General features: G+C 40.9%; 1 protein-coding gene and 1 long non-coding RNA gene across 7 annotated transcripts in view; one reads left to right on the top strand and one right to left on the bottom strand.

The window, feature by feature from the left end:
- Positions 1-7,268, top strand: part of LOC119822430 — a 35,974-nt gene extending 28,706 nt beyond the window's left edge. For 2 of the 4 annotated variants that reach the window (XR_005286791.1, XR_005286788.1), the window contains exons 3-4: positions 4,349-4,496; positions 6,463-6,864. This is a non-coding gene — a long non-coding RNA (uncharacterized LOC119822430). Of the gene's footprint in view, positions 1-4,348; positions 4,497-6,462; positions 6,865-6,922 lie in introns of those variants that run through there. The other 2 variants (XR_005286790.1, XR_005286789.1) reach the window with 2 other exon arrangements.
- The window catches only part of P4ha1 (prolyl 4-hydroxylase subunit alpha 1), a 53,030-nt gene that overhangs the window by 572 nt on the left and 25,313 nt on the right, over positions 1-27,145 (bottom strand). For 2 of the 3 annotated variants that reach the window (XM_038341732.2, XM_038341731.2), the window contains 9 exons: positions 23,162-23,401; positions 20,467-20,663; positions 17,827-18,003; positions 14,394-14,464; positions 9,553-9,652; positions 7,985-8,038; positions 5,799-5,864; positions 3,735-3,803; positions 3,017-3,113 (listed from right to left, as the gene is read on the bottom strand). In XM_038341732.2, coding sequence (XP_038197660.1) covers positions 3,017-3,113; positions 3,735-3,803; positions 5,799-5,864; positions 7,985-8,038; positions 9,553-9,652; positions 14,394-14,464; positions 17,827-18,003; positions 20,467-20,663; positions 23,162-23,401 — 1,071 coding nt within the window. Of the gene's footprint in view, positions 1-3,016; positions 3,114-3,734; positions 3,804-5,798; positions 5,865-7,984; positions 8,039-9,552; positions 9,653-14,393; positions 14,465-15,422; positions 15,494-17,826; positions 18,004-20,466; positions 20,664-23,161; positions 23,402-27,145 lie in introns of all 3 variants that reach the window. The other variant, XM_038341733.2, reaches the window with a different exon arrangement.

Raw genomic sequence — 27,145 nt, 5'->3', positions numbered from 1 at the left:
ATCCCTGAGGAAAAATCAGATTTCATGTATGTATCCCTGAGGAGGCTAAAGGAGCCGCAAGCGGAACACCGTGGACGGAACACAACACTTTCCCTACTCCAAGTGCCGCCTCCAAAACCCAGACAGTGAGTGCAGTCCTCCCATCAGCTATCGGTCACATCCTCAGTCGGCTGTCTTAGTTACAGAACGTGTTGGTCTGAGATGGGCTTTTCTGAGTAGCCCGACTATTCTGGAATCCACTCTGTACATCAGACAGGCATGCACCACTACAGCTAATATAGATTACTGTTCTTTTTTATACATTTTTTAATTGATATTGAGCTCTACATTTTTCTCTGCTCCCCTCCCCCCTTCAAACCCCCCCCCCCAAGGTCCCCATGCTCCCAATTTACTCAGGAGATCTTGTCTTTTTCTACTTTCTACTTCCCATGTAGATTAGATCTATGTAAGTCTCTCTTAGTGTCCTCATTGTTGTCTAAGTTCTCTGGGATTGTGGTTTGTAGGCTGGTTTTCTTTGCTCTATGTTTAAAAACTACCTATGAGTGAGTACATGTGATAATTGTCTTTCTGGGTCTGGGTTACCTCACTCAAAATAATGTTTTCTAGCTCCATCTATTTTCCCCTCAAAATTCAAGCTGTTGTTATTTTTTTCTGCTGTGTAGTACTCCATTGTGTAAATGTACCACATTTTCCTTATCCATTCTTTGGTCGAGGGGCATTTAGGTTGTTTCCAGGTTCTGGCTATGACAAACAAACCTGCTATGAACATTAGTTGAGCACATGTCCTTGTGGCACGATTGAGCATCCTTTGGATATATACCCAAAAGTGGTATTACTGGGTCTTGAGGAAGTTTGTTTCCTAATTTTCTGAGAAATCACCACACTGACATCCAAAGGGGCTGTACCAGCTTGCATTCCCATCAGCAATGCAGAAGTGTTCCCTTTTCCCCACATCCTCTCCAGCATAAGTTGTCATCAGTGTTTTTGATCTTGGCCATTCTTACAGGTTTAAGATGGAATCTCAGAGTTGTTTTGATTTGCATTTCTCTGATGACTAAGGATGTTGAACATTTCCTTAAGTGTCTTTCAGCCATTTTAGATTCCTCTCTCAAGAGTTCTCTGTTTAGGTCTGTACTCCGTTTTTTTTTTTTTATTGAATTTTTTTAATATTTATTATGTATACAATATTCTGTGTGTCTGCCTGCAGGCCAGAATAGGGGACCAGACCCCATTACAGATGGTTGTGAGCCACCATGTGGTTGCTGGGATTTGAACTCAGGACCTTTGGAAGAGCAGGCAATGCTCTTAACCTCTGAGCCATCTCTCCAGCCCCCTTGGTGTCCAACTTCTTGAGTTCTTTGTATATTTTGGAGATCAGACTTCTGTCTGATGTGGGGTTGGTGAAGATCTTTTCCCATTCTGTGGGCTGCCGTTTTGTCTTGTTGACCGTATTTTTTTTGCTTTACAGAAGCTTTTCAGTTTCAGGAGGTCCCATTTATTGTTTCTTTCAGTGTCTGTGCTACTGGGGTTATATTTGGGAAGTGGTCTCCTGTGCCAATGTGTTCAAGTTTACTTCCCACTTTCTCTTCTATAAGGTTCAGTGTGGCTGGCTTTATGTTGAAGTATTTGATCCATTTGGACTTGAGTTTTGTGCATGGTGATAAATATGGGTCTATTTTCATTCTTCTACATGTTGATATCCAGTTATGCCAGCACCATTTATTAAATATGCTTTTTTTTCCATTTGATATTTTTTTTTTTTTTTTTTTTTTGCTTCTTTGTCAAAGAGCAAGTGTTCAAAGATGTGTGGATTGATATTCAGGTCTTCTATTCGGTTCCATTGGTTCTCCTGTCTGTTCTTATGCCAATACCAGGCTGTTTTCAGTACTGTAGCTCTGTAGTAGAGTTTGAAGTCAGGGACTGTGATGCCTCCAGAAGTTCTTTTATTGTACAGGATTATTTGGCTATCTGGGTTTTTTGGTTTTCCAAATGAAGTTGAGTACTGTTCTTTTGAGATCCTTGAAGAATTTTGCTTGGATATATATATGTATGTACGTGTGTGTATATGTACGTGTGTGTGTGTGTGTGTATAATATATATATACATATATATATATGGATTTCTTCTCCCCAATTTTCTACCCTATTTCTGGTATTACAGAATAAGTCATTGTCACTGACTTGGACAAAATATTTGAACTAGGTTGCCTACACTGGTTACTGTTACCTCCCTGGTACCCAGTCTTCATTCATCAGTTGGCCATTTTTTCTTGTATCTTTGAGTCAAAACCCTTTGCTGCTGCTTTAGAGCACTCACATGGAGAAGAGCCTTTAGAGCTGTTTCCTTCCCAGTCAGCCTGTGCTCACTGTGGTCCAGCAGTTCCCAAGCATCATTTTCAGTGAGGGGATTGTAAGGTCTTCCGACCAGGCCTCCTTACAGTGGTTCTAACCAATGGACAGTTGTAGATTGTAAGCATTTGACATGTGGCCACTGACATACTGTAATGTACACACTGGATTAATATGTATTAAACTTGTTTCGTTTCCTATTTTAGTTGTTAGTGCAGGCAATCCTATGCCTGCATGGTCTGCACTGAAGCCAGGTGCTGCCTGAGCTTTAACCCAAATCTTTTCTGGCACTTAACTGTTATGTGCTGAGGAAACAAAAATTAACTTAAGCCATCTCGGGCATTGGTCTACGCTCTGCCACATTCTGATTACCCATCAGTTCAAGCTCTCAGACTGTGACCTTTTGAGGGCAAGATTCTAACTTTTCAACTTGGGAGTCAACTAATCTAATGCTTCTGGAAAACTAAGTGAAATAGAGCAGCCACCCTCAAAAACAATCTCACCAAAATGCTCATCTAAGGGATGCAAATTTATACTCAGATCAGGGACAGGCTTAGCTGGATCCTATACAACATGAAGCCAGATGGCAAATCATGGGAGGAGGTGTTTTGTTTTAAGGTGCAGGTAGGTTATAAAGTTTCTAAGCAGAGAATACAGGAACTATTTACCCCATTTGTTTCCAACTAGCACGGGACAGGCTGCATGCCGTGTACTGTAATCGCCTTCTCCACTGGCAAACAGATTATACCAGAAGACAGCGGTGCCCTGTGGAGAACAATTCAAGATCATCAAGTAAAATGCTAGGTTTTCAATTTGCACAGCACTTCTAGTTCCTGCTCCTTCTACGGTAGCTCACATTGTTCACTAATTCCGTGAGTCTATGGCGTTTTCTTGATCATATGGGAGTTACCATAAGGGTGGATGACAATAGAGTGTTTTAGTCGGGCATGGTGGTGCAGGCCTTTAATCCCAGCACTCGGAAGGTGGTGGCAGGTAGATCTCTTGAGTTTGAGGCCAGCCTGGTCTACAGAGTGATAACAGTCAGGCAACACGGAGAGAATTATATGAAATCAAAGCTTGGGAATTAGAACTCAGTTATCACACTTGTTCCTCACCCAACCTTTACTTTGAGATGAGTGTAGTCTGCAAATGTAACTCAGGGCTGGAAAGATGGTCCAGGGGACCCAAGTTCAGTTCCTAGCACCCACATGGCAGCTCACAACTGTTTGTAACTCCAGGATCTAACACACACATACAGAAAACGACCAATAAAATAAAAATAAAAGAAAATGTAACTCATTTCCTGGGCCACAAACTGCAGGTGCAACTCTACTTCAGGAGAAAAATACCCAACAAAACCAAGCCCCACAAACCAAATGAACTTACTTTTTTGGGCCAAACACTAGCCCCCACTTCAGGAAACACAGTGGCTCCTCCGGCAGACACATCACTCATCTGCAAGGGAAACAATTACCTTCAGATAAAATTTATATGAAAAATCACAAGATTAAAGAATTTATAGTTATTATAAACGTAGCCTAGAATAAAAACACAAACCTTAATTAACTGAAAAGCACACGCACCAAGGAAATCCATCCTAGTGAAGATTTTTAAACACCACCACAGGTAGAAAATACCAAACATAGCCCAACTATGGGATGTATACGCCACCTCTAAAACAAGTGTCTTAAAAACATTGTGCCATCATGCCCTGCTAAACCACATATTTATCATTCATTCATTCATTCATTCATTCATTCATTCATTTCCGAGACAGGGTTTCTCTGTAGCTTTGGAGCCTGTCCTGGAACTAGCTCTGTAGACCAGGCTGGCCTCGAACTCACGGAGATCCGCCTGTCTCTGCCTTCCAAGTGCTGGGATTAAAGTTGTGCGCCACCACCGCCCGGCAAACCACGTATTTTAAAAATAAGGGTTACACCAGTAGCAAATTTTATTTTCTAAATGTAGTAACATCCTAACCACATGTTTTGTTTCCCCAGTGCTCAAGATCCAGCCTAGGACTTTGAGCCACAGCCTCAGTCACCACCTGCTCTCTTTACGTGCCGGTGACTTCGGAATTCATTTCAAATGGCGCGAGCCCACGCCCCTCATCCTGAAGCTGGGCAGAACTGAGGGTGTGGTTCAGAGGTGAGTGCTTCCCTGGCAGGTGTGATTTAAAAACAGAAAAAGGACACTGTATGACTTCTAAAAACAGGCTGTAAATCATGTCCATGTAAAAGTTTCTTTGTGGGAGACTGGGGTTTGCGAGAACTGTGAGTAGGGTGGCCAACAGAGACCCATCTGCCTAAGCCTTCCAGAAGAGCCAAGTGCTGGACAAGTGAATGCAAGTGCATGAGAGATCAACAGGCATCATGATGTTAATTCCAGTTAACACCTCTGCTATAGGAGGAAATGATGACAGTTATTTAAAACCATTCAGAACATGCATCAGACCATAGGTTTGACTCCTCTCCCCCACTGAAGGAAAAATATATATAACAGAAAAGTTGGATGAAGTGGAACAAATATTAATTCTGGAGTTGGGCATGTAGCTCAGAGGCAGAGTGCTTAGCATATTTTAGGTCCTGAGTTTAACCCCTCTCCCTCTCTCTCTCGTTCTGTGCTATGTCTTAGTCTGGGTGCTCAGTTTGTGAAAAGCCGTAAAGCTGCACATTATATAAAGTGTGCACAAACAGTCCATATTCTAAAATGCTGAACACCTCCAAGTACTGGAACTACCAATAATTTTGTTGTTTGGTTTTGTTTTTCTTTTTCTAAGATTTATTTATTTGTTGTGTATACAACATTCCATGTGTGCCTGCAGGCCAGAAGAGGGCACCAGATCTCATTTCGGATGGTTGTGAGCCACCATGTGGTTGCTGGGAATTGAACTCAGGACCTCTGGAAGAGCAGTAAGTGCTCTTAACCTCTGAGCCATTTCTCCAGCCCCTGGTTTTGTTTTTCAAGACAGGGTTTCTCTGTATAGCCCTGGCTGTCCTGGTACTCACTCTGTAGATCAGGCTGGCCTTGAATTCACAGAGATCCACCTGCCTCTGCCTCCTGAGTGCTGGGATTAAAGGCAGGCATCACCACCACCAGGCAATAATTTTTAAAGAACACCCCTTCCACTTTGAGACAAGGTCTCATAGTCAATGCTGGTCTCAGACTCACTATACTATATACTCAAGGATAGCCTTGATCCTTCTGCCTTCCAAGTACTAGGACTGCAAGCATGTACCCCCAAGCCTGGTTTGTGAACTGCCAGAAATCAAACCCAGGTCTTCCTGCATGCTAGACAAATCATAAAGACACACCCCCAGCCCTTTTTCTATTTTGAGACCCAGGCTGGCTTTGAAGGCACTATGTATAGTCAATAGGAGTGATACCAAATCAACTTCATATAACATCCCAAAAAAATCAACTGAGTCATGAAATGTAGCTGTAACTTACATAGAACAGCCATGTAGCGATTCTATTTCCTGTCCCGAGCTCTCTGAAAGCATCTGGCTCATCTTTCTGTGGATAAAGCAGTAAACATAAGGGAGTAAGAACACACCCCAAATATACGGCCAGTATTCTGTGTCCAAACTAGCCTCTCAAGTACTTGACTCACCCTCACACTGGAGACTTTTGGGACAATTACTCCAAACTCCAGACCTGTTTTCTGAGCGAATCAGTAGTGTTCTATAATGGTGTTAGCAGAAATTCAGGACGGGGGAAGGAAGGGGCTGTGTAGCAAGTGAGCAGTACTGCAGAGAGGCTTGTGGTGTATGGTGAGATGCCCGGAACGTGACAGGAATTACACCAAGTCACGCGTATTAGAGTGCAGAGCCAGCTCAGAAATGAGCAGAACTGGTGAAATAGTACTGAGCATTGTGAGCACACTGACGGCGTGCTCCTGGTTGGTACTGTGCTGCAGTGTGATACAGACATCAGCCCTAGGGTGGGGAAGGTACACACAAGGGCCTCATAAACTCATTTGCTACTTTCTAGCAATCAACAATTATCTCAAAATGGTATGTTTTAGTTTTGTAATGTGGAGCCTGACATCACCAAAAGCCCTGAAATGTTTTAGTATTAGGATTAAGAAGAAACAAAAGTGTTATTTTTGCAGGATTTCCGAGAAAAAGCACACTGAGACCTGAGATAAGCCAGTAAAGGAGCTGCTCCAGGACAATCTACCCTGAAGAGTGAAGAAGAGCTTGTGGAATCACACGGCAGTGTTAAGAGGGTCAGTGATTATGGTGAGACCTAATTAAATGAAGATTTGATAACGACACTTTAACGTTGGCTCAGCTCCCAGTTTGTCTCCCATTCTCAATGTGCTGTTTCATACCTACTGCCCAATTCAATTCCCTTATCTCTCATCTTTCTAAAAGTTAACATTTTTCTATTTAGAATTTCCCTTTGCTTATTTTTCAGCTTTTTGCTGCCCCTATCACTTAAGGCCCTCACATACAGTATACAGCATTCAGTGTCTGCCTGCTGCTTGCTACAGTCTTGGGCTGCACCTTATCGACTCAGTTTTTTTGTTTTTTGTTTTGTTTTTTTTTTTGTTTTTTTTTTTTTAACAGGGAGTATAGCTTGCTCCTGCCACACTGAGGAACATTACCAAACTGAGCAACTTTAATCCTTCTTGTCTATGCGTCAGTAAAAGTCCCAGAGAACAGCTCCCTCTCTTTCAAGCCACTCTTTCCCTTCCTGACGATGTAATCTGACTAGAGGGTTATGGCAAACCTCAGGCTAGCAAGCTGAGCTACCTCCGGTCCTGACAGCAGTGCTGCTATGTTTGGAGCAGTGAGACCCCTGATCCTGAATTTCTTGTAATCCCCTGATCTGAGTGCCTACAGCTGCTCTGAGCACGAGACCTTCAGGAGTTCCTGATGGCAGGAGAGTGGTTTCTGGTGGGTTTGGCTGGGGCGTGGCTATCTCTATATAATCTGCCCCTGAACACAATAAAGGGGGCATTCTTGGGGAACTCCAGGATGACCCGTGTCTCTGTCTCTCTGTCTGTATGTGTTTGTGTATTTTAACCTCCTGCCCCTTGCCCGATCTCACAAACTGGGTGCCAGCGTACCAAATGCAGACACGGGGGAGCGGTGCACAGCAATTGGAGGTTCCACGGAGATTTGAACTCGGATCGCTGGATTCAGAGTCCAGAGTGCTCACCATTACACCCTTCTTTTAAACAGCTGCACCTCACTTCCAGGTGCCTGTACATACTAGGTATCTATTACCATAATAATAGCGCTGTCAACGTCCAAGCAGGCAATGGGTTTTTACACGGGACGGAATCCAAAGGTATTCTTCCTGACCACACCTAACCAAGTTCCTCTGAGCGCTCTCCCCAGCTGGGCCCGGTTTCTGAGCAGGTCGTGCTCATCTCCCACCCTCAGTATCTCCTCTCTTCCGGCTCCTGTCCCTACCGCAGTGAGACAGCCCGATTACTGCAGTTTCTTCTAGGAACTGCCCAGCCCTGGAACCTGGAGTGGAGCTTAGTCTCTCACTGAAATCCTCATTACAGCTGCACCCTGCCCACGCCCCCAGTAAAGTCTCCCTGTCTTAAACAGCATCGTGACGATGTCTTTAAACATGCATACCTAAACTTAAGTGCATTTAGTTACAGTTTCACATACCCGTGCAAAGTCAAAATGGGGTTCATATTGTCCTCCAACTCCATAATTTGCTACCTGAAGGAAAAAAAACAAAACATGAATAAGAATTATTAATATTACCACTCAAGGGCCCAGAGTCTACATAGCAGAGGTCCTGAGCCCAACCCCTAGTATCAAAAAGAAGGGGGAAAAGGTTAATACACAAAAAATTCCTGAGAACCTCCATTTTGACCTCTTAAGTACGTAAGGTAAACTTTAGCTCCAGCTTCAGTGACCCTATCTCAAGGGAGTAGGGCAGAAAGTGATAGACCAGGATGTCCAGCACCTTCCGACTTCCTCATGGGTATGCAAATACATGAACTACACATAAATTAAAACTTGTATTAAAGGACACCACTGAAAAGTGAAGACAGGTCACAGAACAGGATTTAATATCTATAAGTCATTTATCTGGTAAGGCACTAGTATCCAGAGTATATAAAGAACACAAATTAACAGAATAGAAATGACCAATAAGCCTGTGAACGACATTCAGTATCATCAGTCAGGAAGATGCACATGACCCCAGACACAGCAGCTCAAGCTCACTATGCGTGCTGCACTAACCCTGGAAGAGGGAAGTGTGAAGAAGGCAAAGAGCTCAGCACTTCCCGTGTTGCTGCTGCACCCACTTTGGAAAACAGCCTGAACGCTCTTCAGAGGTTAAGTGCAGGGCTGCCATATGAGTCCATTCTCATTTGTACACACACTCACAAAACACGTGGGAAGCTCCCATGTTTGGTCCTACAAAAACTTGTATGCAGAATTATTCACAGCAGCATAAAAGCAGAAGTAACCCAGATATCCACTAACGGATGAGCAGACAGGTCAAAAGAGACTCCAAAAGTGGGGATGCATGCTTCTTAGCAGCATAATGCTTAGTCAAAGAAACCTGACATAAAAGCCACATATTAATTCCTATGTATAAAATATCCGGAATAAGTATATTCATAGAAGCACAAAGAGCTAGTGGTTGCCAAGGGCTTGGGAAGTGGAATGGACAGCTCAGGGCATGGACAGTTTCTCGCTAGGGTGATGGAAACGTCTGAAACTCAATCACAGTGATGAGGTCATAACCAAGTAAAATATACCTCAACCAAGGTAAACTGTATGACATACAAATTATATGTCAATTTTACCTTTTAAAAAGCCAAATTTACCCCAGCCACTCAACAAGCAGAATGGGTCTAGAAATTATCAAGAAAAGTTAGGACTAGCGGGATGGCTCGATGGTAAAGGCACCGCCACCAAGCCTGATAACTGGAGTCCAACCCTGAGGACACACAGCATATATATTCGCATGCCTTTACCATGATAAAATAAATGTAATTTGAAAATGTGAAAGGTAAGAGTATGCTTACTACTAAGTATAGTAATATATATCTTTCATTTTCAATTTCTGCAGTGGGTTATTAAGGTCTTTGAATGCTATGGCTTACAGGGTCACTTACAGTCCTCAGGTATTACACAAGCCTGATGTTCAATGCCAGGAAGTCTAACAGGAAGAGCCTCTTGAAGAAGTGGAAATAACTAAGAAACTGGTAGCTTACCTGTAATTCCTCTGCTGTGGAAACATCTAGTCCGGTGAGATCTTGTATTCTCATATTAATTCTAGATACCACAGGGTCCTCATAGCCAGACAGCCAAGCACTAGGACAAGAAAATTGTAGTTTTACGGCTACTGTTTCATTAAATAAAAGCCCAATACCTGCCATTTTCAAAGCAACAATAAGAACATTCAATTTTTTAAATACAGTGTTAGAGATCAAATCCACGCAGGACATTGCGCATGCTAAACCAATGTCCCTACCATCAAGCTTCCGTCTCAGCCTGTAGTTTTCCCCTAGCTTCACTGCGTCGTTCAGGGTGACCTTTACCTCCAAATTCCCTTGATTCAGTCTCCTAAGTACTAGGATAACTAGTGTGCACTACCACACCCATCCAGGATAATAAACGTTCAGCTCATCCACTTGATCATCTTGTCTGATGATATCTTTACTAATACAATTTCTTAATAGTGAAACATTCTGCAGTTAGGAGAATAGACACCTTGCGTTTCTAATACAGGGAGACTATTAATGCTGCTCCCTATCAAGAACCCTCCTTCTGCCCTCTCTCCTTTTCTCTCTTGAGACTAGGCCTCATCAGTCTCCTGAGCAGCTGGAACTGCAGGAGCACACTGCCTGTTTACACTGAAAATTCCTGAACATTCAGAAAAACACATGTTAAGCTGGAAACAATTATTTCTTCTACACAAAATATAGAAACTAACTAGAGTAGAGTAGGTTGAGGGGTTCTGGAGCTGCTCTACAATGATGTTTTATTGGGAACAAATTCATGCATTATTTGCTTAAGTAAGTTTTATACACATATTGCTGGCAGGAAGATAAAATGGTGCAGACATTGTAGAAGACAGTTGAGTGCGTCCTTTAAATGTCAGATATGGTTAGATCACCAGCAATTCTTCTCCCATTTAGATAAGAAAAGTTAAACCGTAAAGTACAGAAATGTTCGTAGCAACATTATTAATAGCTAAAAAGTAACAACCTTAATATTGATCAACACTATGAACCGACTCAATACAAATGTGGCATACCTAAAAACACGAATTATTGTGCCATTAAAGTAATAACGCAAGGATACATGCTGTAACATAAAATCTTAAAAACATATTAAGTGGAAGAAGCTAGATACAAAGGGCCTCATGTTATATGATTCCACTTATGTGAAATATGTAGAATAGGCAAATCAATGAAGAAAGTAATTACTGGTTGCTAGGGAGTGGTATGGACTGGGAGTAGGATGAGTAATGAATAGCTCCATTCATGGATACATGAAAAATGTTTAAGTCTAGGGGAAATGACTCAGTAGACAGAGTCCAGGTCCTCAAGAGATAGATAATGGATCCTAGGCAAGCTTGCTAGGTAGTCTAGCTAAACTGGTAGATTTCAAGTTCAGCAATAGATCTTCAGTTTAAAAAAAATAATAATAAAACGAGAAAGAATCCTGACATCAACCTCTGGTCTCCACATGACACATGAAAAAAGAAATCAATGTTTAGTGCATGTTACTATATAAAAATGTCGAATTAAATGATAAGTACACAACTAAAAACTTAAAACAACTGAAACACACACTTCAGAAAGGTGAATTTGACAGCTGTGGCTGAAGTGGACACTTTGATCCCAGGGTTTGGAAGTTGAGACAGCATTTGGGGTTTTAAGCCACCCTGAGCTATAGAAGAAAACCTTGCCTAAAAAACCAAAACTTAGTAAAATTTAAAAAGAAAAAGCAATGCCGGGCAGTGGTGGCACACACCTTTATTCTAGCTCTCAGGAGGCAGAGGCAGGTGAATTTCTGAGTTCAAGGTCAGCCTGGTTTACAAAGCAATTTCCAGGACAGCCAGGGCTGTTCCACAGAGAAGCCCAGTCTCCAAGAAAACGGCACTAAATAAGTGAAGAGGACGGTGAAGACGAGGCTGGAGAGAGGCTCAGAAGTCTGAAATATTGAATAGGAGTTAGCTTTAAGAAAACAAATATTTGTGGATCACTTTCAACAGAAGTTATTCGAAAATGGGGAGAGTCCAATGACATACTTGTCTGTGGATTCCTTCATCATGTCTATTTTATATATACAAGCTTTCAAAAATGTAATCCAAAACACTTCATGAAAGTTTGGTTTTTTAAGATGATAATAGAACCGCATCATTTCCCATTTCCTCTGTTGAAGTTTCATTTTAAACGATTCTTAGAAGCACCCAAATCAGGAGAACTTAAGATACTTACTAGCTTTATGACTGTAAAAATGTCAAATCCATGTGCAAGTCTCTGAAATACAGTAACAGCTTTATGGGGAAGGTGCTGTCTTGAGACCGGGGTCTCTCTATGTATACCAGGCTTGGCCTCAAACTCAGATTCTCTAGTCTCAGCCTCCTGAATGTTGGCATTACAAGCTATCCTGGTTTGGTTTGGTTTGGTTTGGTTTTGTGTAGCCCTGATTATCCTGGAACTTGACATGCAGACCAGGATAGCCTCGAACTCATAGAAATGAATGTATTCCTGAGGGCATGCCCCATCATTGCAGCTTAAAAATTGTTCCCCGGGGTTTCCAGGTGTCCAAGGAGATGTCCCCAGCTGTTCCTTGGGCAGCAGAGGAAAGGGTGCCTGAAATGGCCTTGTCCTATAGCCACACTGATGATTATCTTGCATATTACCATAGAACCTTCATCTGGTGATGGATGGAGATAGAGACAGAGCCCCACATTGGAGCACTGGACTGAACTCCCAAGGTCCTAATGAGGAGCAGAAGGAGGGAGAACATGAGCAAGGAAGTCAGGTCCGCGAGGGGTGTGTTCACCCACTGAGACGGTGGGACAGATCTAATGGGAGATCACTAAGGACAGTTGGAATGGGACTGATGAGCATGTGATCAAACCGGACTCTTTGAACGTGGCTGATGGTGGAGGCTAACTGAGAAGCCAAGGACAATGGCGCTGGGCTTTTGATTCTACTGCATGGACGGGCTCTGTGGGAGCCTTGTCAGTTTGGATGCTCACCTTCCTGAACCTAGGGGGAAATTGGGAGGACCTTGGACTTCCCATAGTATAGGGAACCCCGACTGCTCTTTGGCCTGGAGAGGGAGGGAGTGGGGGTGTGGGTGGAGGGGAGGGAAGGGAAGTGGGAGGAGAGGAGGAGATGGAAATTTTTAATAAAATTTTTTTTTAAAAAATTGTTCCCTGATCTCTTTTTGTGTACTACATGCAGCATGTACGTGACCATACATATACATGCACACAAACATGCGCACGTACACATAAAATATAATCTAATGAATTTTAAAAATTGAACACAATTTTTCGAATACTTGGAAATCTCATGCCATTTCCCCTTCCATTCTTCTAGTCAGTGGTCTCAGAAGAGGCAGAGTAGAAGGTTAGTGGGGACTCGGCCTACCTACCAAGGCACAACAAGCAACCTAGCTGTCCCTACACCTGTCTCCAGTTGTGACATTTACGGAGTGCCAGAGATGGGACGAACCATGCTCAAATAGCCTACAACAACAAAAATGACCTGATTCCAAATATCAATTGTCAACCATGGTGGCACCTGGGAACATAGCACAACAGGAAGATGCTGAAGAGGTTGAAGCAGGATGACTACAAGTCCAGTGCTAGCCTGAGCTACACCTTAGGCTGGGAACATACAAGAGGCCTAGGTTCAACTTCCAGTGCTACAAATTAACAAAAAATTAAAGGTAAAAAATGTTGATTTGAGAAATCTTATTCCAGAGCTATAACAAAATATTTATATAACTGACAACACCATAAATTTCCTGTTACATAAAAGCTTGTATTAAAAGTAGTATCTTTAGGGCAGGCAAAATAGCTCAGATCATGCCATGAAAACCTGAGTTCCATCTCTGCTAAAAAATAAATAGTAATAAAAAGTCTGTAATTCCAGCCCTCCTATGCAAAGATGGGAGGTAAAGAAAGAAGACTCAATTACCCGGAAGATCAGGGGTCAGTTAGTCCCGAGTAAACAGCACGGCAGACACAGCAAGAAAGACCATGCTTCACCAACTGGAGAGAGAACCAACTCAAAGATTCAGAGAAGCTCTGATTTCTACATGTCCACTCTGGCATGTGCACACATGGGCACAACACACATAATAGCAATCACTTAAAAAGTAGTAGCTTCAGACTGAGTTATTTCAACTATTTTTAATACATGTTAATCTAAGCAATTACTCTCAAATATATTTAAATGTTTATAATGAGAGGGCAGAGCTTACATTTATTTCTGTAACTCTGGCATCTGTAGAAGAACTTTACTTAGGGTTAGAATCCAGCAGCATCCAGAGTAATGACATTTCTGCTTTCACTTTCCAATCTGAGACACCATTATCAGTGGGTGAGTCACTGCTGTTCTAACCTTACTGGCCTTAGTAACACAGTTTCATTTGCACCGTGACCCTTAACTGTTACTCCTAACTGCTGCTGAGCGGGAGGAATTGAAAGCTGACTTGTAGGAGCCCCACTGTCCTTCTAGGCATTTCTTTTACAACTACTGGTGACCACAGACTAACTAAGGCAGAGTCTGCCTTGGGCCTTGCACTGTGCAGAGAGCCTTTAGGGAGTTCTCGCAGCATAAGACACTTCCCGTATCAGCACTGCGGAGCCTTACTGGGCATTTTATACTTATCAACGATCTGGAAAATGCCTGAAACTGCCTGGATCTATCTGCTTATTGGTCCATTATGAAAATCAAGCACAGACATCAAAACCTTCCCCTGACATCTACATCTTAGAAACGATATCATATATTTTGTCGAAATTAGATTCTCCAAAAAGAACACTCCAAATATGCCTCAATTCTCTCCATTGCTCCCTTACCTCTTAGATACTCTGTACTGTGCTGTGGTCAATTTCCCCGTCTCAGGGTCATGTACTGTAGCTCGGCTCAGCTACGAAAAGAAAAAAGAGAAAGGACAAGGGCTTACACTCCAGTAGGCCTTTGGGCTTTGTTCACTTTTTGTTTTGCCAAGCCACAGGTGATTGGAAGGATTCCGATTGGTCTGCATGGCAGGTAATGGGTCGAATCAGCAAAACGTTCAGAAAGGTGGCAGAAAAGTAGCCACTTCCAAGTCAGGAGAAAATGGCTGACGGAATTTGACTGCAAATGCATTTATTGTCCTTTCGCTTTTTTAACTAACGTCATTCGCAGCTGTATGGAATGGTCTGCGGTAGTGGGTTTCACAGGAGCTTCCCCAGGTCTACAAGTTCAATGTTCTTCAAATATAGTTTACAAAGTATTCGAAATTAGTTCATCATTTTAAAACTTTCATCAGGATGAAACTGTTTTCCAGTCTCTCTGCATCATCCAGGTCAGCAGAGATCACAGCCGCTTAAAAGACTGAGCTCAGAAGCAGAACTGCTCTTTCCGCAGCCAACTTTCGGGCAGCGACTTTAAGTGAGAAACTCCAGTAAGAACAGATTGCTCCATAATGACAAAGACAGGTTAAAGGCGAAAGACCAAGTGGACAATCGCCGTGCAGGAGGGAGTGAGGCACGGCAGCACTCCACCCCACATGAAGGCGCTGCTGCTTCTTCATCTCCCACTCTCACAACAAAGGGCTTGAAAAGGAAAGGACCAGGCGGTTTCCTGAGTGTTTAATACCTGACCTTAAAGATACAAAGCACTTAATTCCTGAAACATGAGGCCGAACAGAGATAAAACAGAACTTCTAGTCAAGGGGAAGCCTGTGAAACACAAAGCATGTGTCCATGCGTTATGCTTCTATGTGTAAGGCGGCCGCTTGAGCTGGAGACTGGAAACGATCTACTTCTGTAAATGAGTAAGAATCCCGGTAGGATGTTCAAGACACTCTTAGGAGGAAAAAGATGCAGCATACAATCTCTTACCTTTTGCTAATTCTGTAATGTACCGTCTCCAAGTCTCCTGTTATTGGGTTTGAAATGGTGGCTCGCCTCAGCTGTGAAGCCAACCATCAAAATAATTGCATTACAAGACAAAAAATGAATCACATTTCCCTAACCAGTCAGAACTCTCCGTTTTCTTTTTCTTTAAACAAAAGAGGGTGAATAGGAAAATATCTAAATACCCTTCCAATCACCTTGTGTTGAGCCTTAAAAGTCAGTTAGATTTTTGGTGTGTTTCTTAAAAATTATTTTAATTGCTTTTGCACTGCATGAATACAGGCCACACAAACAGAAAAGACTGGAAATTAAATTTCTTCAATACTTAGAGAATGTGATAATGAGAAGAAAAATTCCTGAAATGTAAAGTACAATTTATGGCTTCAAGAATGGCTTTTGTGCAGGGTGGTTGTGGCACATCCCTTTAATCCCAGCACTTGAGAGGCAGAGGAAAGAGGATCTCTGTAAATTTGAGGCCAGCCTGGTCTACAGAGCTAGTTCTAGGACAGTCAGGGTTATATAGAGAATCCCTGTCTGGAAAAACAAAACAAAACAAAAAAACAAAACCAAAAAGACAAAAGACATATTAATAATAATCATCTACTCTAAAACCTCAGATTGTAACTCCAGTAAGACATGTTTACAAAGGTTAATAAAATTTGTTTTAAGGTCATTTCTTCATCTTCTCAAGAGATAACATGACTCAGTAATATACACAGTAAAACAGCCTTTCTGCGTGGGGAGAAAGCAGGGCAGCTGGTGTTAAAGGAAAGATGACAGCCACAACAAGCATTTCAGACTTTCTAAAATGGGGAGGCAATTCTGATATGACAAGCAAATTAACTAGTTGTCGCTGAATTTATTCATCAAAAACAATCCCAACTAGAGACCTTCTATCTCGAAAGTGAATGCCTAACAAATATCCTACCAAGAAATACTGGTAAAGTGGGTCTGAAAAGGGCTGAATTAGGAATTCAAAAGAGAATGAGAAAATACAGAGTCATTTTAAGAGGCATTCTGCTTGGCAGCTGATGTGTGAGAATGGCCCCAGACAGCACCTGATGCCCCACATTAAACCTTTGTATTTACAATGTCTTTTTTAAAACTTTTTTGATAAAACCAAAAAAAGTTCAGAAAAATAATAAAACTTTAAAAATTTCAAGTTTATATGGACAACATAAATTGAACGTATGGTTTGTTTTTCTTCTTTTTGGGGGTACGGCCACAAGGGTGGGAAGTGAGTGTGATCAAGGTGCGTGATGTGAAATTCCCAAAGAGTCAATAAAAATACGTTAAGAAATTAGAAAGGAAATTTCAGGTTTATCTAAGCGCACATACACACAGCCAGCAAACCCACCAGCTAAACCAGCTGCCACCAGCTTTAGAAGTAAAAACCAGATGCTACTGTAACCACAGTATTTATTCACATGCTCTTTGGCTGCTTTTACACCAGATGACGAAGTTGAGTAGCTGGGACAGAGACCAAACAGCTGACAAAGCTCGAAAAAACACTGACTACCTTGACCTTTATAGAAATGCATCAACCCCTACGTATTACAACAGAAAAAAATAATAATCAGAATTTATTTAATAATCTCTACAAAAGCTTGCATTTTATTATTAATAGATGTGCTGTTTTAAAGAAAAGATGATGGGAAAAGAAAGGACAAAGGGATGGTCTCCACAGTCTCACACAAAAAACAAGTTTCTATGCCAAACACTACAGGTGTAGAATTAGGCATAACTCACACATTCAACTATTTTTCTTGATAAGACAGATTAAGGGCTGGGGAGACGGTTCAGCAGTTCCTCAGAGCACTTTGTTGCTTTTGCAGAGGACTGAGGTTCGATTCCTTGCACCCACATGGCAGAACACAACAATCTGTAACTCATGTTCCAGAGGATCTGATACCCTCTAGCCTCCATAGGCACTGTGTGCATATGGTACACGGACACACATACAAACAAAACACTCATATACATAAAAGAAAATTAAAATATATATAAACTAAAATTAGGAAACCATAATACTATTTTAAAATTAGAAAGATACTTATAAAAACAGACTATGTATGAAAAGGTTTAGCTTTGAGTGGTACTGAAGGCTACAAAATATGTAGGTCTTCCAGTAATACAGCAAAAAAACTAGTTTTTCATAAAAGAACACAAATCTATGGTTTCCATTACTTACTGTTTAAAGCCCAGCAATAGGGAGTATTACTTATGTAGATAACAAACTGAGACAGCTAGCATAAACTTAACAACATTATGTTGGGGCAATAACACTTAAAACCATCTGAAGTTATGGCCACCTTAGTTATCCTTCCTGTCACCTTGCAAAGAAAAGATTAACACAAACATTCAGTAAACTGAGAAGAAAAAAAGTTACCCTTGGTTTTGCTAAGTCTTTGACAACCTCAATTTCTGCATCAGAAATAATATCATGGAAACGAATAATACGTGGCTTGTCCCACTCATCCTCCTGTTTGGCTGGAGCCAGAATAAATTTAGGATTTCGGTTTCCATCGTGGTAGCGGCAGAACAGCTTTTTTTGTCTCCGAGGAGTCTAAATATAAAGAAAATAAATATATTAAAATATTACCCACTGTCGACTCCTCTATGGGCTAAAAACAAGAACTATGGTTGCACACACACACAGAGAGATAAGTTTCTGGAAAAGCACACAAAGCAGCAATATCCTGTAGATGTTTTGCATCAGACCAAACATTTATGATCTTTAAAATGTTATTAATGATTCTTAGGATTTGGGGGTGCAGCTTCGTGGTAGAGTGGTTACCTGGCATAAGAAAGACACTGGGTTCAATCCCTAGCACTGAAAAATATAAAAAGATAATTTTCTGGGGAAGAGGGAGGCCACAAATAAGAAAATAAGGTAATGTTTCTTATTTCCACCATTCTCTTATTAAATAAATTATAGATATTACAAACATCAAATAACATTTAAATACTTATTTAAAAGGGGAAAAAAGTATACCCAGCATTTCTCCAAAATAACCAGCAGGCAGCCAGAAAAAAGATGCAGTTTCAAGAAGGGGAAAAAAACAAACATGAAAGGACTAAACAAACTTTTTCTAATTATTGCAGTTAAAAGCTTGTAGTAAAAACAGCAGTTATGGTACTATTGTGTGTGTGTACACTTTTAGCATGTATATATGTGTGTATGCGCATGTGAGTGCAGTGCCCATTAAAGTCAGAAGATGTTGGTCAGCTCTCCTGGAGTTACAGGTGGTTCTGAGTCACCTGATGGGGTACTGGGAGCTATACTCAAGTCCCTGGAAGAGCAGCAAGCACTCATAACCACTGAACTCTCCAGCCGCAGCAAAAGTGAAAATGAGTAGCTATGAAAAAGAGAGTAAGTTGTTAAAGAAACCAGGCATTTGTATTATTGAGAACGGTAACAGGACAGACAACAAAGCAAATAAATGTTTCCTTCAACCATCTGTGCACATGCAGCAACGAAATAAGCTATGGCTTTGTTTTAAAGGCAAGGTCCCTTATAGTCCAAGCTGATTTCAAACTCAAAATCCATTTGCCTCAGCCTCTAGGGTGTCTGAATGATGGTCTTACACCCATGTGTCATCATGATAAGCTTCTGGCTATTATCCTAAACATTTATGTCATAGATGACATTTAACTGTTAGATAACAAATAATAATGTTTTTCTTCATGTACTTCAAGAGTCAAATTCAAGGCTTTCTATCAAATAAATCTTTTATAATGATGAATGCAACAACTCGAAAAGGGATGCTTCTCTAACTATGGGCAGAGCTGACATTCATGCGGCATACTATGGAGCCAGAATTCCACTTTGCTGGTTTAAAAGTTACTAAAAGGACTGGGCATGTAGTTCAGTTGACAGAGTGCTTGCCTAGTATGCACAAAGCCTTGAGTTGACTCCCTAGCAATGTATTAACTGGGTGTGGGCATAGATGCAGAAGAACCAGAAGGTCAAAATTCCATAATGAATAGGATAAAGAGTTACAAGCCAATAGTCTGTGAGGTAGGAGATCCTGTTTTCAAAACAAGTTCAGACCCATGGATATTCGCAAACTAGTTATTTGATCATTTGATATTATTATGCAACTTCTAGAAATCTATAAAGATATGATAATAACCTCTAGTGAGTTTGAGTTCTTATCTTTAAAAGATACATACTCTTAGAGCTTGAATCTAGACTGTTTCTAAATTCTTAGCTTGGTTACTAGCCTGTGGTGTAGCTGGCAGGTGGTATCTTTAGGAAAGTCACTGGGGTATGCCCAGAAGGTGATGCTGGAAATCCGTCCTTCTGCTCTCTGCTTCTGAGCTGCTGTGGGGTAAGCAGCTGTGCTCCACACCACACATTCTCTCCCCAAGATGCCCTGCCTTTCCATGAGCCCAAAGGATGCAGTGAGTGTTATGGTTATAGACTGAAGTCTCTGAACCCCTGAACCCAAATGGATCTTTCCTCCTTTTAAAGCTGTCAATCTCCGGCATTTTATCAGCGATACAAAGGTGTCTGACACACACACACATTATTATTAGAAAAGAAATGAACAAAATGGTCACAGGAATCTAATGAAGTCTTTCTATTCTTGAATTGCTCATTAGCTCCCAATAAAAGCAAAAGCTTATTGATAGGAATCCGTGATTCTGTTCATGATGATGCAATATACACATCTGTGGTTAGTGGTTAGACTGTCAACATTCTTCAATGTTTAAATAGAAACTCTAATTTCTTAGTAGACAATGAATTTAAACATTTTTTCGAGAGTTTACACTTAGAAATACTTATTCTAAAAACTCACTAACAATGTGTATCTGCATCACAGAACATTTCATTTTGGGAAACAATGCGTACCACATGCACATTAATGCATTTTCATCCATAGTAAGGCAATATGGTACACTGCTTTGTGCAATCGTTCTGATTTTATCACACAGGCTTATATGTATAAACTCTGACTCTCTCTAGTACTATGCACAAACACATGCATATTCACACACACACAATTAACTTTTTCCACTTTACCATTTTGATACCCTCCCCACGGCACAGCATTTCGTACTTCTGTCTCTCTGGCAGGTAATCCACAGCAATCCCTCTTTTCTTTGGTGTAGTTTTCTGATCTGACTGGTCACCTGAAGCAGATTTATTGGTATCTTTTTCTTTAGTCATTATATACTCAAAATATCTTAAGTTACCATTAGCTCTCTGATGTTCAGGATCTATTAGAGAGAAATAAAGAGTGTACATGGTCACGTTTTCAGTTGTTCAATAATCAACAAACTGTAACTAACACGGGATCTAAGGTTTATCTTCCTAATTAAGATGCTTTTGAGAAAGGAGGCACTCATGAAAGTTATTAGTACCAAAGTAAGCGTAACTAGCACTGCCCTAGTCAATCAGGACATAGAACTGCCCTGGACAGAAGCAGTTTTGAACCTTTAGGCAGCTTCTACTTTGAGAACTTTACTGACCAGCCCCAGAACAATGCTCAATCTCGTGTCAAATAACACTTTAGAGTCTTACTCAGCTGGGCACAGTGGTGCATGCTTTTAATTCTAGCACTTAGGAGGCAGAGACAGGAAGATCTTGAGTTCTAGGCCAGCCTAGAACTCTAGGTCTACAGAGTGAGTTCCAGAACAGCTAGGGCTACAAGGAGAAATCTTGTCTCAAAAAAACCAAAAAGAAAACAAAGTTCTTACTCATCTATGTATTTTAAGTAATGGGAAAGATCATTTTGTGGCTACAAAGCAATCACTATGGTAAAGACAAAGCAAACCACTTCATAACTAATATTCACCACAGACAGATGCAGACCAGTTTACATCTGAGGGCTGAGTAGAAGTCAGCTCTAAATTTCTAAGTGTGAAGGAAAAAGAAAACTGAAGAGATGTAATTTTCGAACATGACAAAATTCACTAACTCCCCCAGAAATCACTAGTGATGATTTATAGCTACATTCTAGTAAGCAAAAACCAATCCAAGCAACCACAGAGATAAAAATAAAAAGAACAGGAAGTAGAGGCATCACTTGTGGCATTAATCAAAGTGTTCGGTTTGTAAATTATTTGTAGTTCTTTTAAAACAGATCACAATGTACGTTATGACATATAATAAGAGAGAAAAGTAAGCCGGGTGGTGGTGGCGCATGCCTTTAACCCCAGCACTTGGGAGGCAGAGGCAGGCGGATCTCTGTGAGTTCGAGGCCAGCCTGGTCTACAAGAGCTAGTTCCAGGACAGGCTCCAAAGCTACAGAGAAACCGTGTCTTGAAAAAAAAAAAAAAAGAGAGAGAGAGAGAAAAGTAAATGCGTATAGTGAGGAAATATATACTATGACGGAAAAAAGTTGACTCTATATTAATACATTTTCTACATGGAATACACAGTATAATTTAATTTAAAACATCAAAAGAAAAATGTTCTTTGAACTAATATCTTGATTTATTCATCTAACTAAGAAATAAACCAATTATCATAAAGCTCACTTTCAGAAGATCAATCTTTTGGAACAGTCTTGCTTTTCTAACATCTATCTATCATTTTTAAGATTTACTTATTATTATGTATACAGCATTCTGCCTGCATGTGTGCCTGCATGCCAGAAGTAGGCACCAGGTTTCATTAGGGATGGTTGTGAGCCACCATGTGGTTGCTGGGAATTGAACTCAGGACCTCTGGAAGAGCAGCCAGTGCTCTTAACCTCTGAGTCATCTCTCCGGCCCCCAACATCTATCATCTTACTCAGGCACAAATCTTTAATCAAAGTACTTGAGAGGCAGAGGCTGATGGATCTCAGTGAATTTAAGGGCAGCCTGGTCTACAAAGCGAGTTCCAGGACAGCCTGGGCTGTTACACAGAGAAACCCTATGTTGAAAAACCAAAAAAAAATTAAAAAATAAAAAATAATTAAATATTCTTTCTTCATAATTTATTATTTTATATATTCTGAGACTCCATTTCCAAAGATTTCAACATAGCAGATTGGGTAGAATCAAGGAATTCTGGGAAGCTGGAGAAATGGGTCAGGAGTTAAAAGTATTGCTGCTCTCGAAAAGGGCCAGGGTTCAGTTTTCAACACCCACATACTTTCAAGGGGATGTGATATCATCTTCTGGCCTTAGTTATACACCTACATACATGCAGGTAAATACTCATACACATAAAATACATCACTTTAAAAAATTCTCCTATAATTTTCCTAACATTTTGAATATGAAATGCAAAAAAGAATAATGTTCTTCAAAGGAAAGTGGTTAGAAATTACTATGGCCACACGGTAAGTAAATTTTCAACTAGTTCTTCATCTAGATTTGACCTATTTATTTATTCATTATTTTGTTTTTTGGAGAGAAAGTCGCACTGTGTAGTCCTGGCTGTCCTGGAACTCAAGATGTAGACCAGGCTAGCCTTAAAATCGTAGAGATTCACCTGCCTCTATCTCCCATGTGCTGGAGATTCAAGGAGTGCACCACTATCATCTGGCTGTTCCAGTCTTTAAATTCCCAGAGGAAAGAGAATGGCAGAGGAGCACAGCAACTGCTGTGATGCCACGAGGTGAAAACTCAGTGACTGCCTACTTTGAGGGTCAGTAGTGAGAAGACAAAGGATGTCTGGCGGGGTAAGTGCTAGACTTCTGGTGAAAGACACATGGCTATGTGGCTAGAGACAAGTAATAAGTAAGTAAGTGTGCAAATATCTTAAATTAGGCCAAATAACATACCCAGTTCAAGAAGCTTCTTTGTGAGCAAAAGTGCCTTATCCAGGTCTCCCTGCTGGTACACTGCATAGCTCAAATAGTCTAGAACAGAGACTTTGTCTATGGTGGAAATCTCGCCTTCCTCCAGCTGCATTAGTGCTTGCTCCATCCACAGTTCCGTGTGGTAATAATCTGCTTCTGTATAGGCCACTTTGCCCAACTCAAAGCAGTCCTCGGCTGTTAGGAAAGACTTGTGTATCACTCCTACGAATAGAAAACACAGAGCATTGGCAATCTTCATATTGTACTATACTTAGGGTTACATTAACTTTCCAAGTGCTACTTCACTTTGATTTGAACTTCTTAATAATCCAGTAGTAATAAAAGCAATAATCAGCTCGGTGTGGGTAGCACCATCTTTAATCCCAGCACTCAGGAGGTAAAGTCAAGCAGTGAATTCTCTGAATTCAAGGCCAGCCGAGTCTATATAGCGAGTCCAGGACTGTCAGAGCTACACAGAGAGACCCTGTCTCAAAAAAAACCCCAAATATACAATAAATTCAAAGCAAAAATTAGCCTAATTTTGTAAACAGAATACGGTGTGACAGGATTACACAGCTGGTACAAGGGATGTGCCTCAAGCGCCTAAGGCCAAGGAGATGGCTCAGCAGGTAAAGGTACTAGCTCCAGGCTGAAGACCTAACGTCCTCCCTGAAACTTGGCGGAAGGAGAACTGACTCACAAGTTGTCCTCTGACTTCCACATGCATGCCATTGCACCCATATGGCATACACACAAAACTGATGTAAAAAAAGTGAAAAAGAACCCAAGATTTAGATGAAATCATATAGCATATATGTTATTAATACCTATTTATCAAGTATATATGAAGCAGATGAAGTTACCAAAATGAAACATGAAGATAAAACTTGCTATAACACAGCAGGAATCATATCAGTCTCAGAAGCAACAACAAAACTGTTATCTATCTTATGCCTAAGGAACAATCTGAAAAAGAGATGAACAGAAAGATGCACCAAAAGAAAAGCAAACCGCTGACTAGTTTATCTTTTAATAAACAGTCTTTTTGTTTCTAATTTTAGTGATTTGGACCTTCTCTCTCTCTTTTAATTAATTTAGTTCAGAGTTTACCAATCTTATTGATCTTCTCAAAGACCTAACCGTGTTTCATTGATTCTTTGTATTGATGCTGTTGTTTCTATTTGACTGATTCAGCCCTGAGTTTGATTATTTATCGTCTACTCCTTTTGAGTGTTAGTTCCACTCTTGGGCATATACCCAAAGGACTCTACATTAAGAGACACTTGCCCAACCATGTTCACTGCTGTTCTATTCATAATAGCTAAAAATTGGAACCAGATGGCCATCAGCAGATGAATGGATAAAGCATTTGTAGTGCACTACTCAGCTTTAAAAAACAAAACAAAACAAACAAACAAAACCCCACACAACCAAATGGATGGAGCTAGGAAAAAAAACCCAGACCTGAAAAGACAAATGTGGTATGTATCAGATTATATGCAGATATTAACTGTTACATCAGTTTAACCGCAGAGGTTAGGTTCAGAATAAGGGACTAGTGGGAAGGATAGTCATAGATGTACAGGGATGTGAGGTGGGGCAAAGACAACAGGAATGGGAGTATCGAACAGGGAAAGGGAGGGAAATGGCGTTAAGGAAGAGAATACAGGGAATGCTTCCCAATGGAGTCTCACTGGGTACAAACCACACTTAAGGGTGGGCCCCATGCCCAGCAGCAGATGGTGAATACAAATGAATGCAAGAGTATTTTGGAGGTTTTCCCCTCATATGCTTTGCTAGGGCTTACAGATATTTTGCTTAGATGTTATGGTTTCCAACTTTGTTTTTCTGGTTTCTGTATGTGTGCGAATGTGTGTCTCAGAGTTTGTATGTGCTTCTTGTGGGTTTTTTTTTTTTTGGTGCCCCCCCCTTCAATTTGTTTTGTCCTATTTTGGTTCTTATCTTTTTAGATGCCTGTTGTATTCTAACAGGAGAGAGAAAGAAAGGGTGTGAATTTGGGTGGGCGGGAAAAGAAAGAAGGATCCTGGAGGAGCTGGGAGATGGGAAACTAATCAGAATATACTACATGAAAAAACTTATTTTCAATAAAATAACAAAAAAATTTCTGTTAAATTTATACATTATCCCAGTGAGGGAATGAACCCACCTACAGTAGGTAGCTCTCCCTATTTCAATTTAATAATAAAGGCAATCCTCCACAAGCAAGCCCAGAGGCCTATCTCTTCCCAGGGCACTGGTACTTTGGTCAAATTGACAATTAATACTAACCAACAAACTGATAAAAGAAAACCCTGCTATACATCCCTGTATGGTCTGGTACTTGTTATATATGCAGGCTGGCCTCAGATTCATGGTAATAAAGTTTCAATAGCTAAAACTGGCAGGGGACACATTTAACCACAGCAGATATTAAAATCCTAATAGTTTAATGTGATATAATTCCAGAAACCAAACAGTCATATAAAATGTTGACCCTCATTACTGTGCTGCTGGTACATGTCTAAAATGAGTTCACGATTCAGCAAGCCATGTTTTGGGGCCATGCAAAGCACATGGGGGGAGTATGTACATCAACACACGCAGACATCACAGTAACAGTCTGTAAATGACACACCATTCTGGCAGTGCTGTATGAATAAGCATAATGATAAAGGGTGGAAGATCTTCAGCAATTCTGCTTTGGTAAAGTGATTATGAATGTTTTAGTTATTATCTATTCACAATTATTACAGAAGACTGTCTGGGGATTGGGTTTTTGAAAAGAAAAAAAAAAAAATACGGCACCTGAAGATGAGATTATCCCATGGCTGGCATGAAGGAAACAAGAGCAAACAGGCGAGAAAGTGGGGGAAATGACACAAGCCCTCTAAGGCACCATGTTCACCTCGTCAGCCTCGTGTCTCACTACTCTCACCAACCAAGCCCCATGGAACTGTGTTAACCACACAAAGTTCTTGTTAGCCAGCCGTGTGATGCATTAACCCCAGCACTCGGGTGGCGGAGGCGGAGGCAGAGGCGGAGGCGGAGGCGGAGGCGGAGGCAGAGGGATCTCTGGGTTGTAGGGATCTACACAGAGAAACCCTGTCTCAAAAAGCCAAAATCAAATCAATCAAAAAGAAAAAGTGTTTGTTACTTATCTGAGTATGATAGGTTCTCTCCCTTCTGGCCTTCAGATATGTTCCTTCTGTCTAGAATACTTTTTCCTTGCCTACTGCTGTCCACCTCCTCCCCATTCTCCTGGCTAACACTTTCTTCATTAGATCACAACTATTTAAATAGGTCTTCCATGAAGTCATTTTCATGTCTATGAAGCCCAGAATTAGGATCCCTTCTGTGTGCTCCTACTATATCCGGAAGCTCTCCCTTCCTGGCATTCATTGTACTATTATCTTAAGAGCAGAAGTGCCTTAAATGACAAAGGTATTGTCTTGTGCATTATATAATTTTTGTACTGATCTTACTGTTGTAATTTAAAATGCAGCATGCAAGAAAAAGATGCAATACAACAGAGCTCACATGGAGAAGTTTTATTGGAGGAAGGGAATGGAAGAAGCGGGAAGGGGAGGCAGGAAAAGGGCCTCTGGGGACAGGAGTGGCAGAGAGAAGAGAGAGGCAGAGGGAAAGAGAAAGAGATAGGCAGAGAAGCAGAAAGAGGGGAGAAGGGAGAGGCAGAGAGAGATGGGAGGTGGGCAAAACCCGCCTTTTAAAAAAGAGCGCAGTGAACGTGTACAGGAGGTGCTCTTAGTGGCCGCAGCCGAGGATGTATCCTGTCAGGACCCCAAGGGCAGGCCAGTACAGATGCCTGATTATTAATATTTAGTAACTGCACATATGACATAATTAATGCCTATTGAATGTGGGATTGTAAACCAGAAGCCAAATTTTAAATGTTATAATACTATCAAGTGTTGTAATGCAGTTAATAGAAATAGAAAATAGAATGCA

Source organism: Arvicola amphibius, chromosome 9, assembly GCF_903992535.2.
Source record: "Arvicola amphibius chromosome 9, mArvAmp1.2, whole genome shotgun sequence".
Taxonomy (NCBI): domain Eukaryota; kingdom Metazoa; phylum Chordata; class Mammalia; order Rodentia; family Cricetidae; genus Arvicola; species Arvicola amphibius.
Note: the sequence above shows the minus strand (reverse complement) of the source record. Positions and strands in the feature narration are given on the sequence as shown.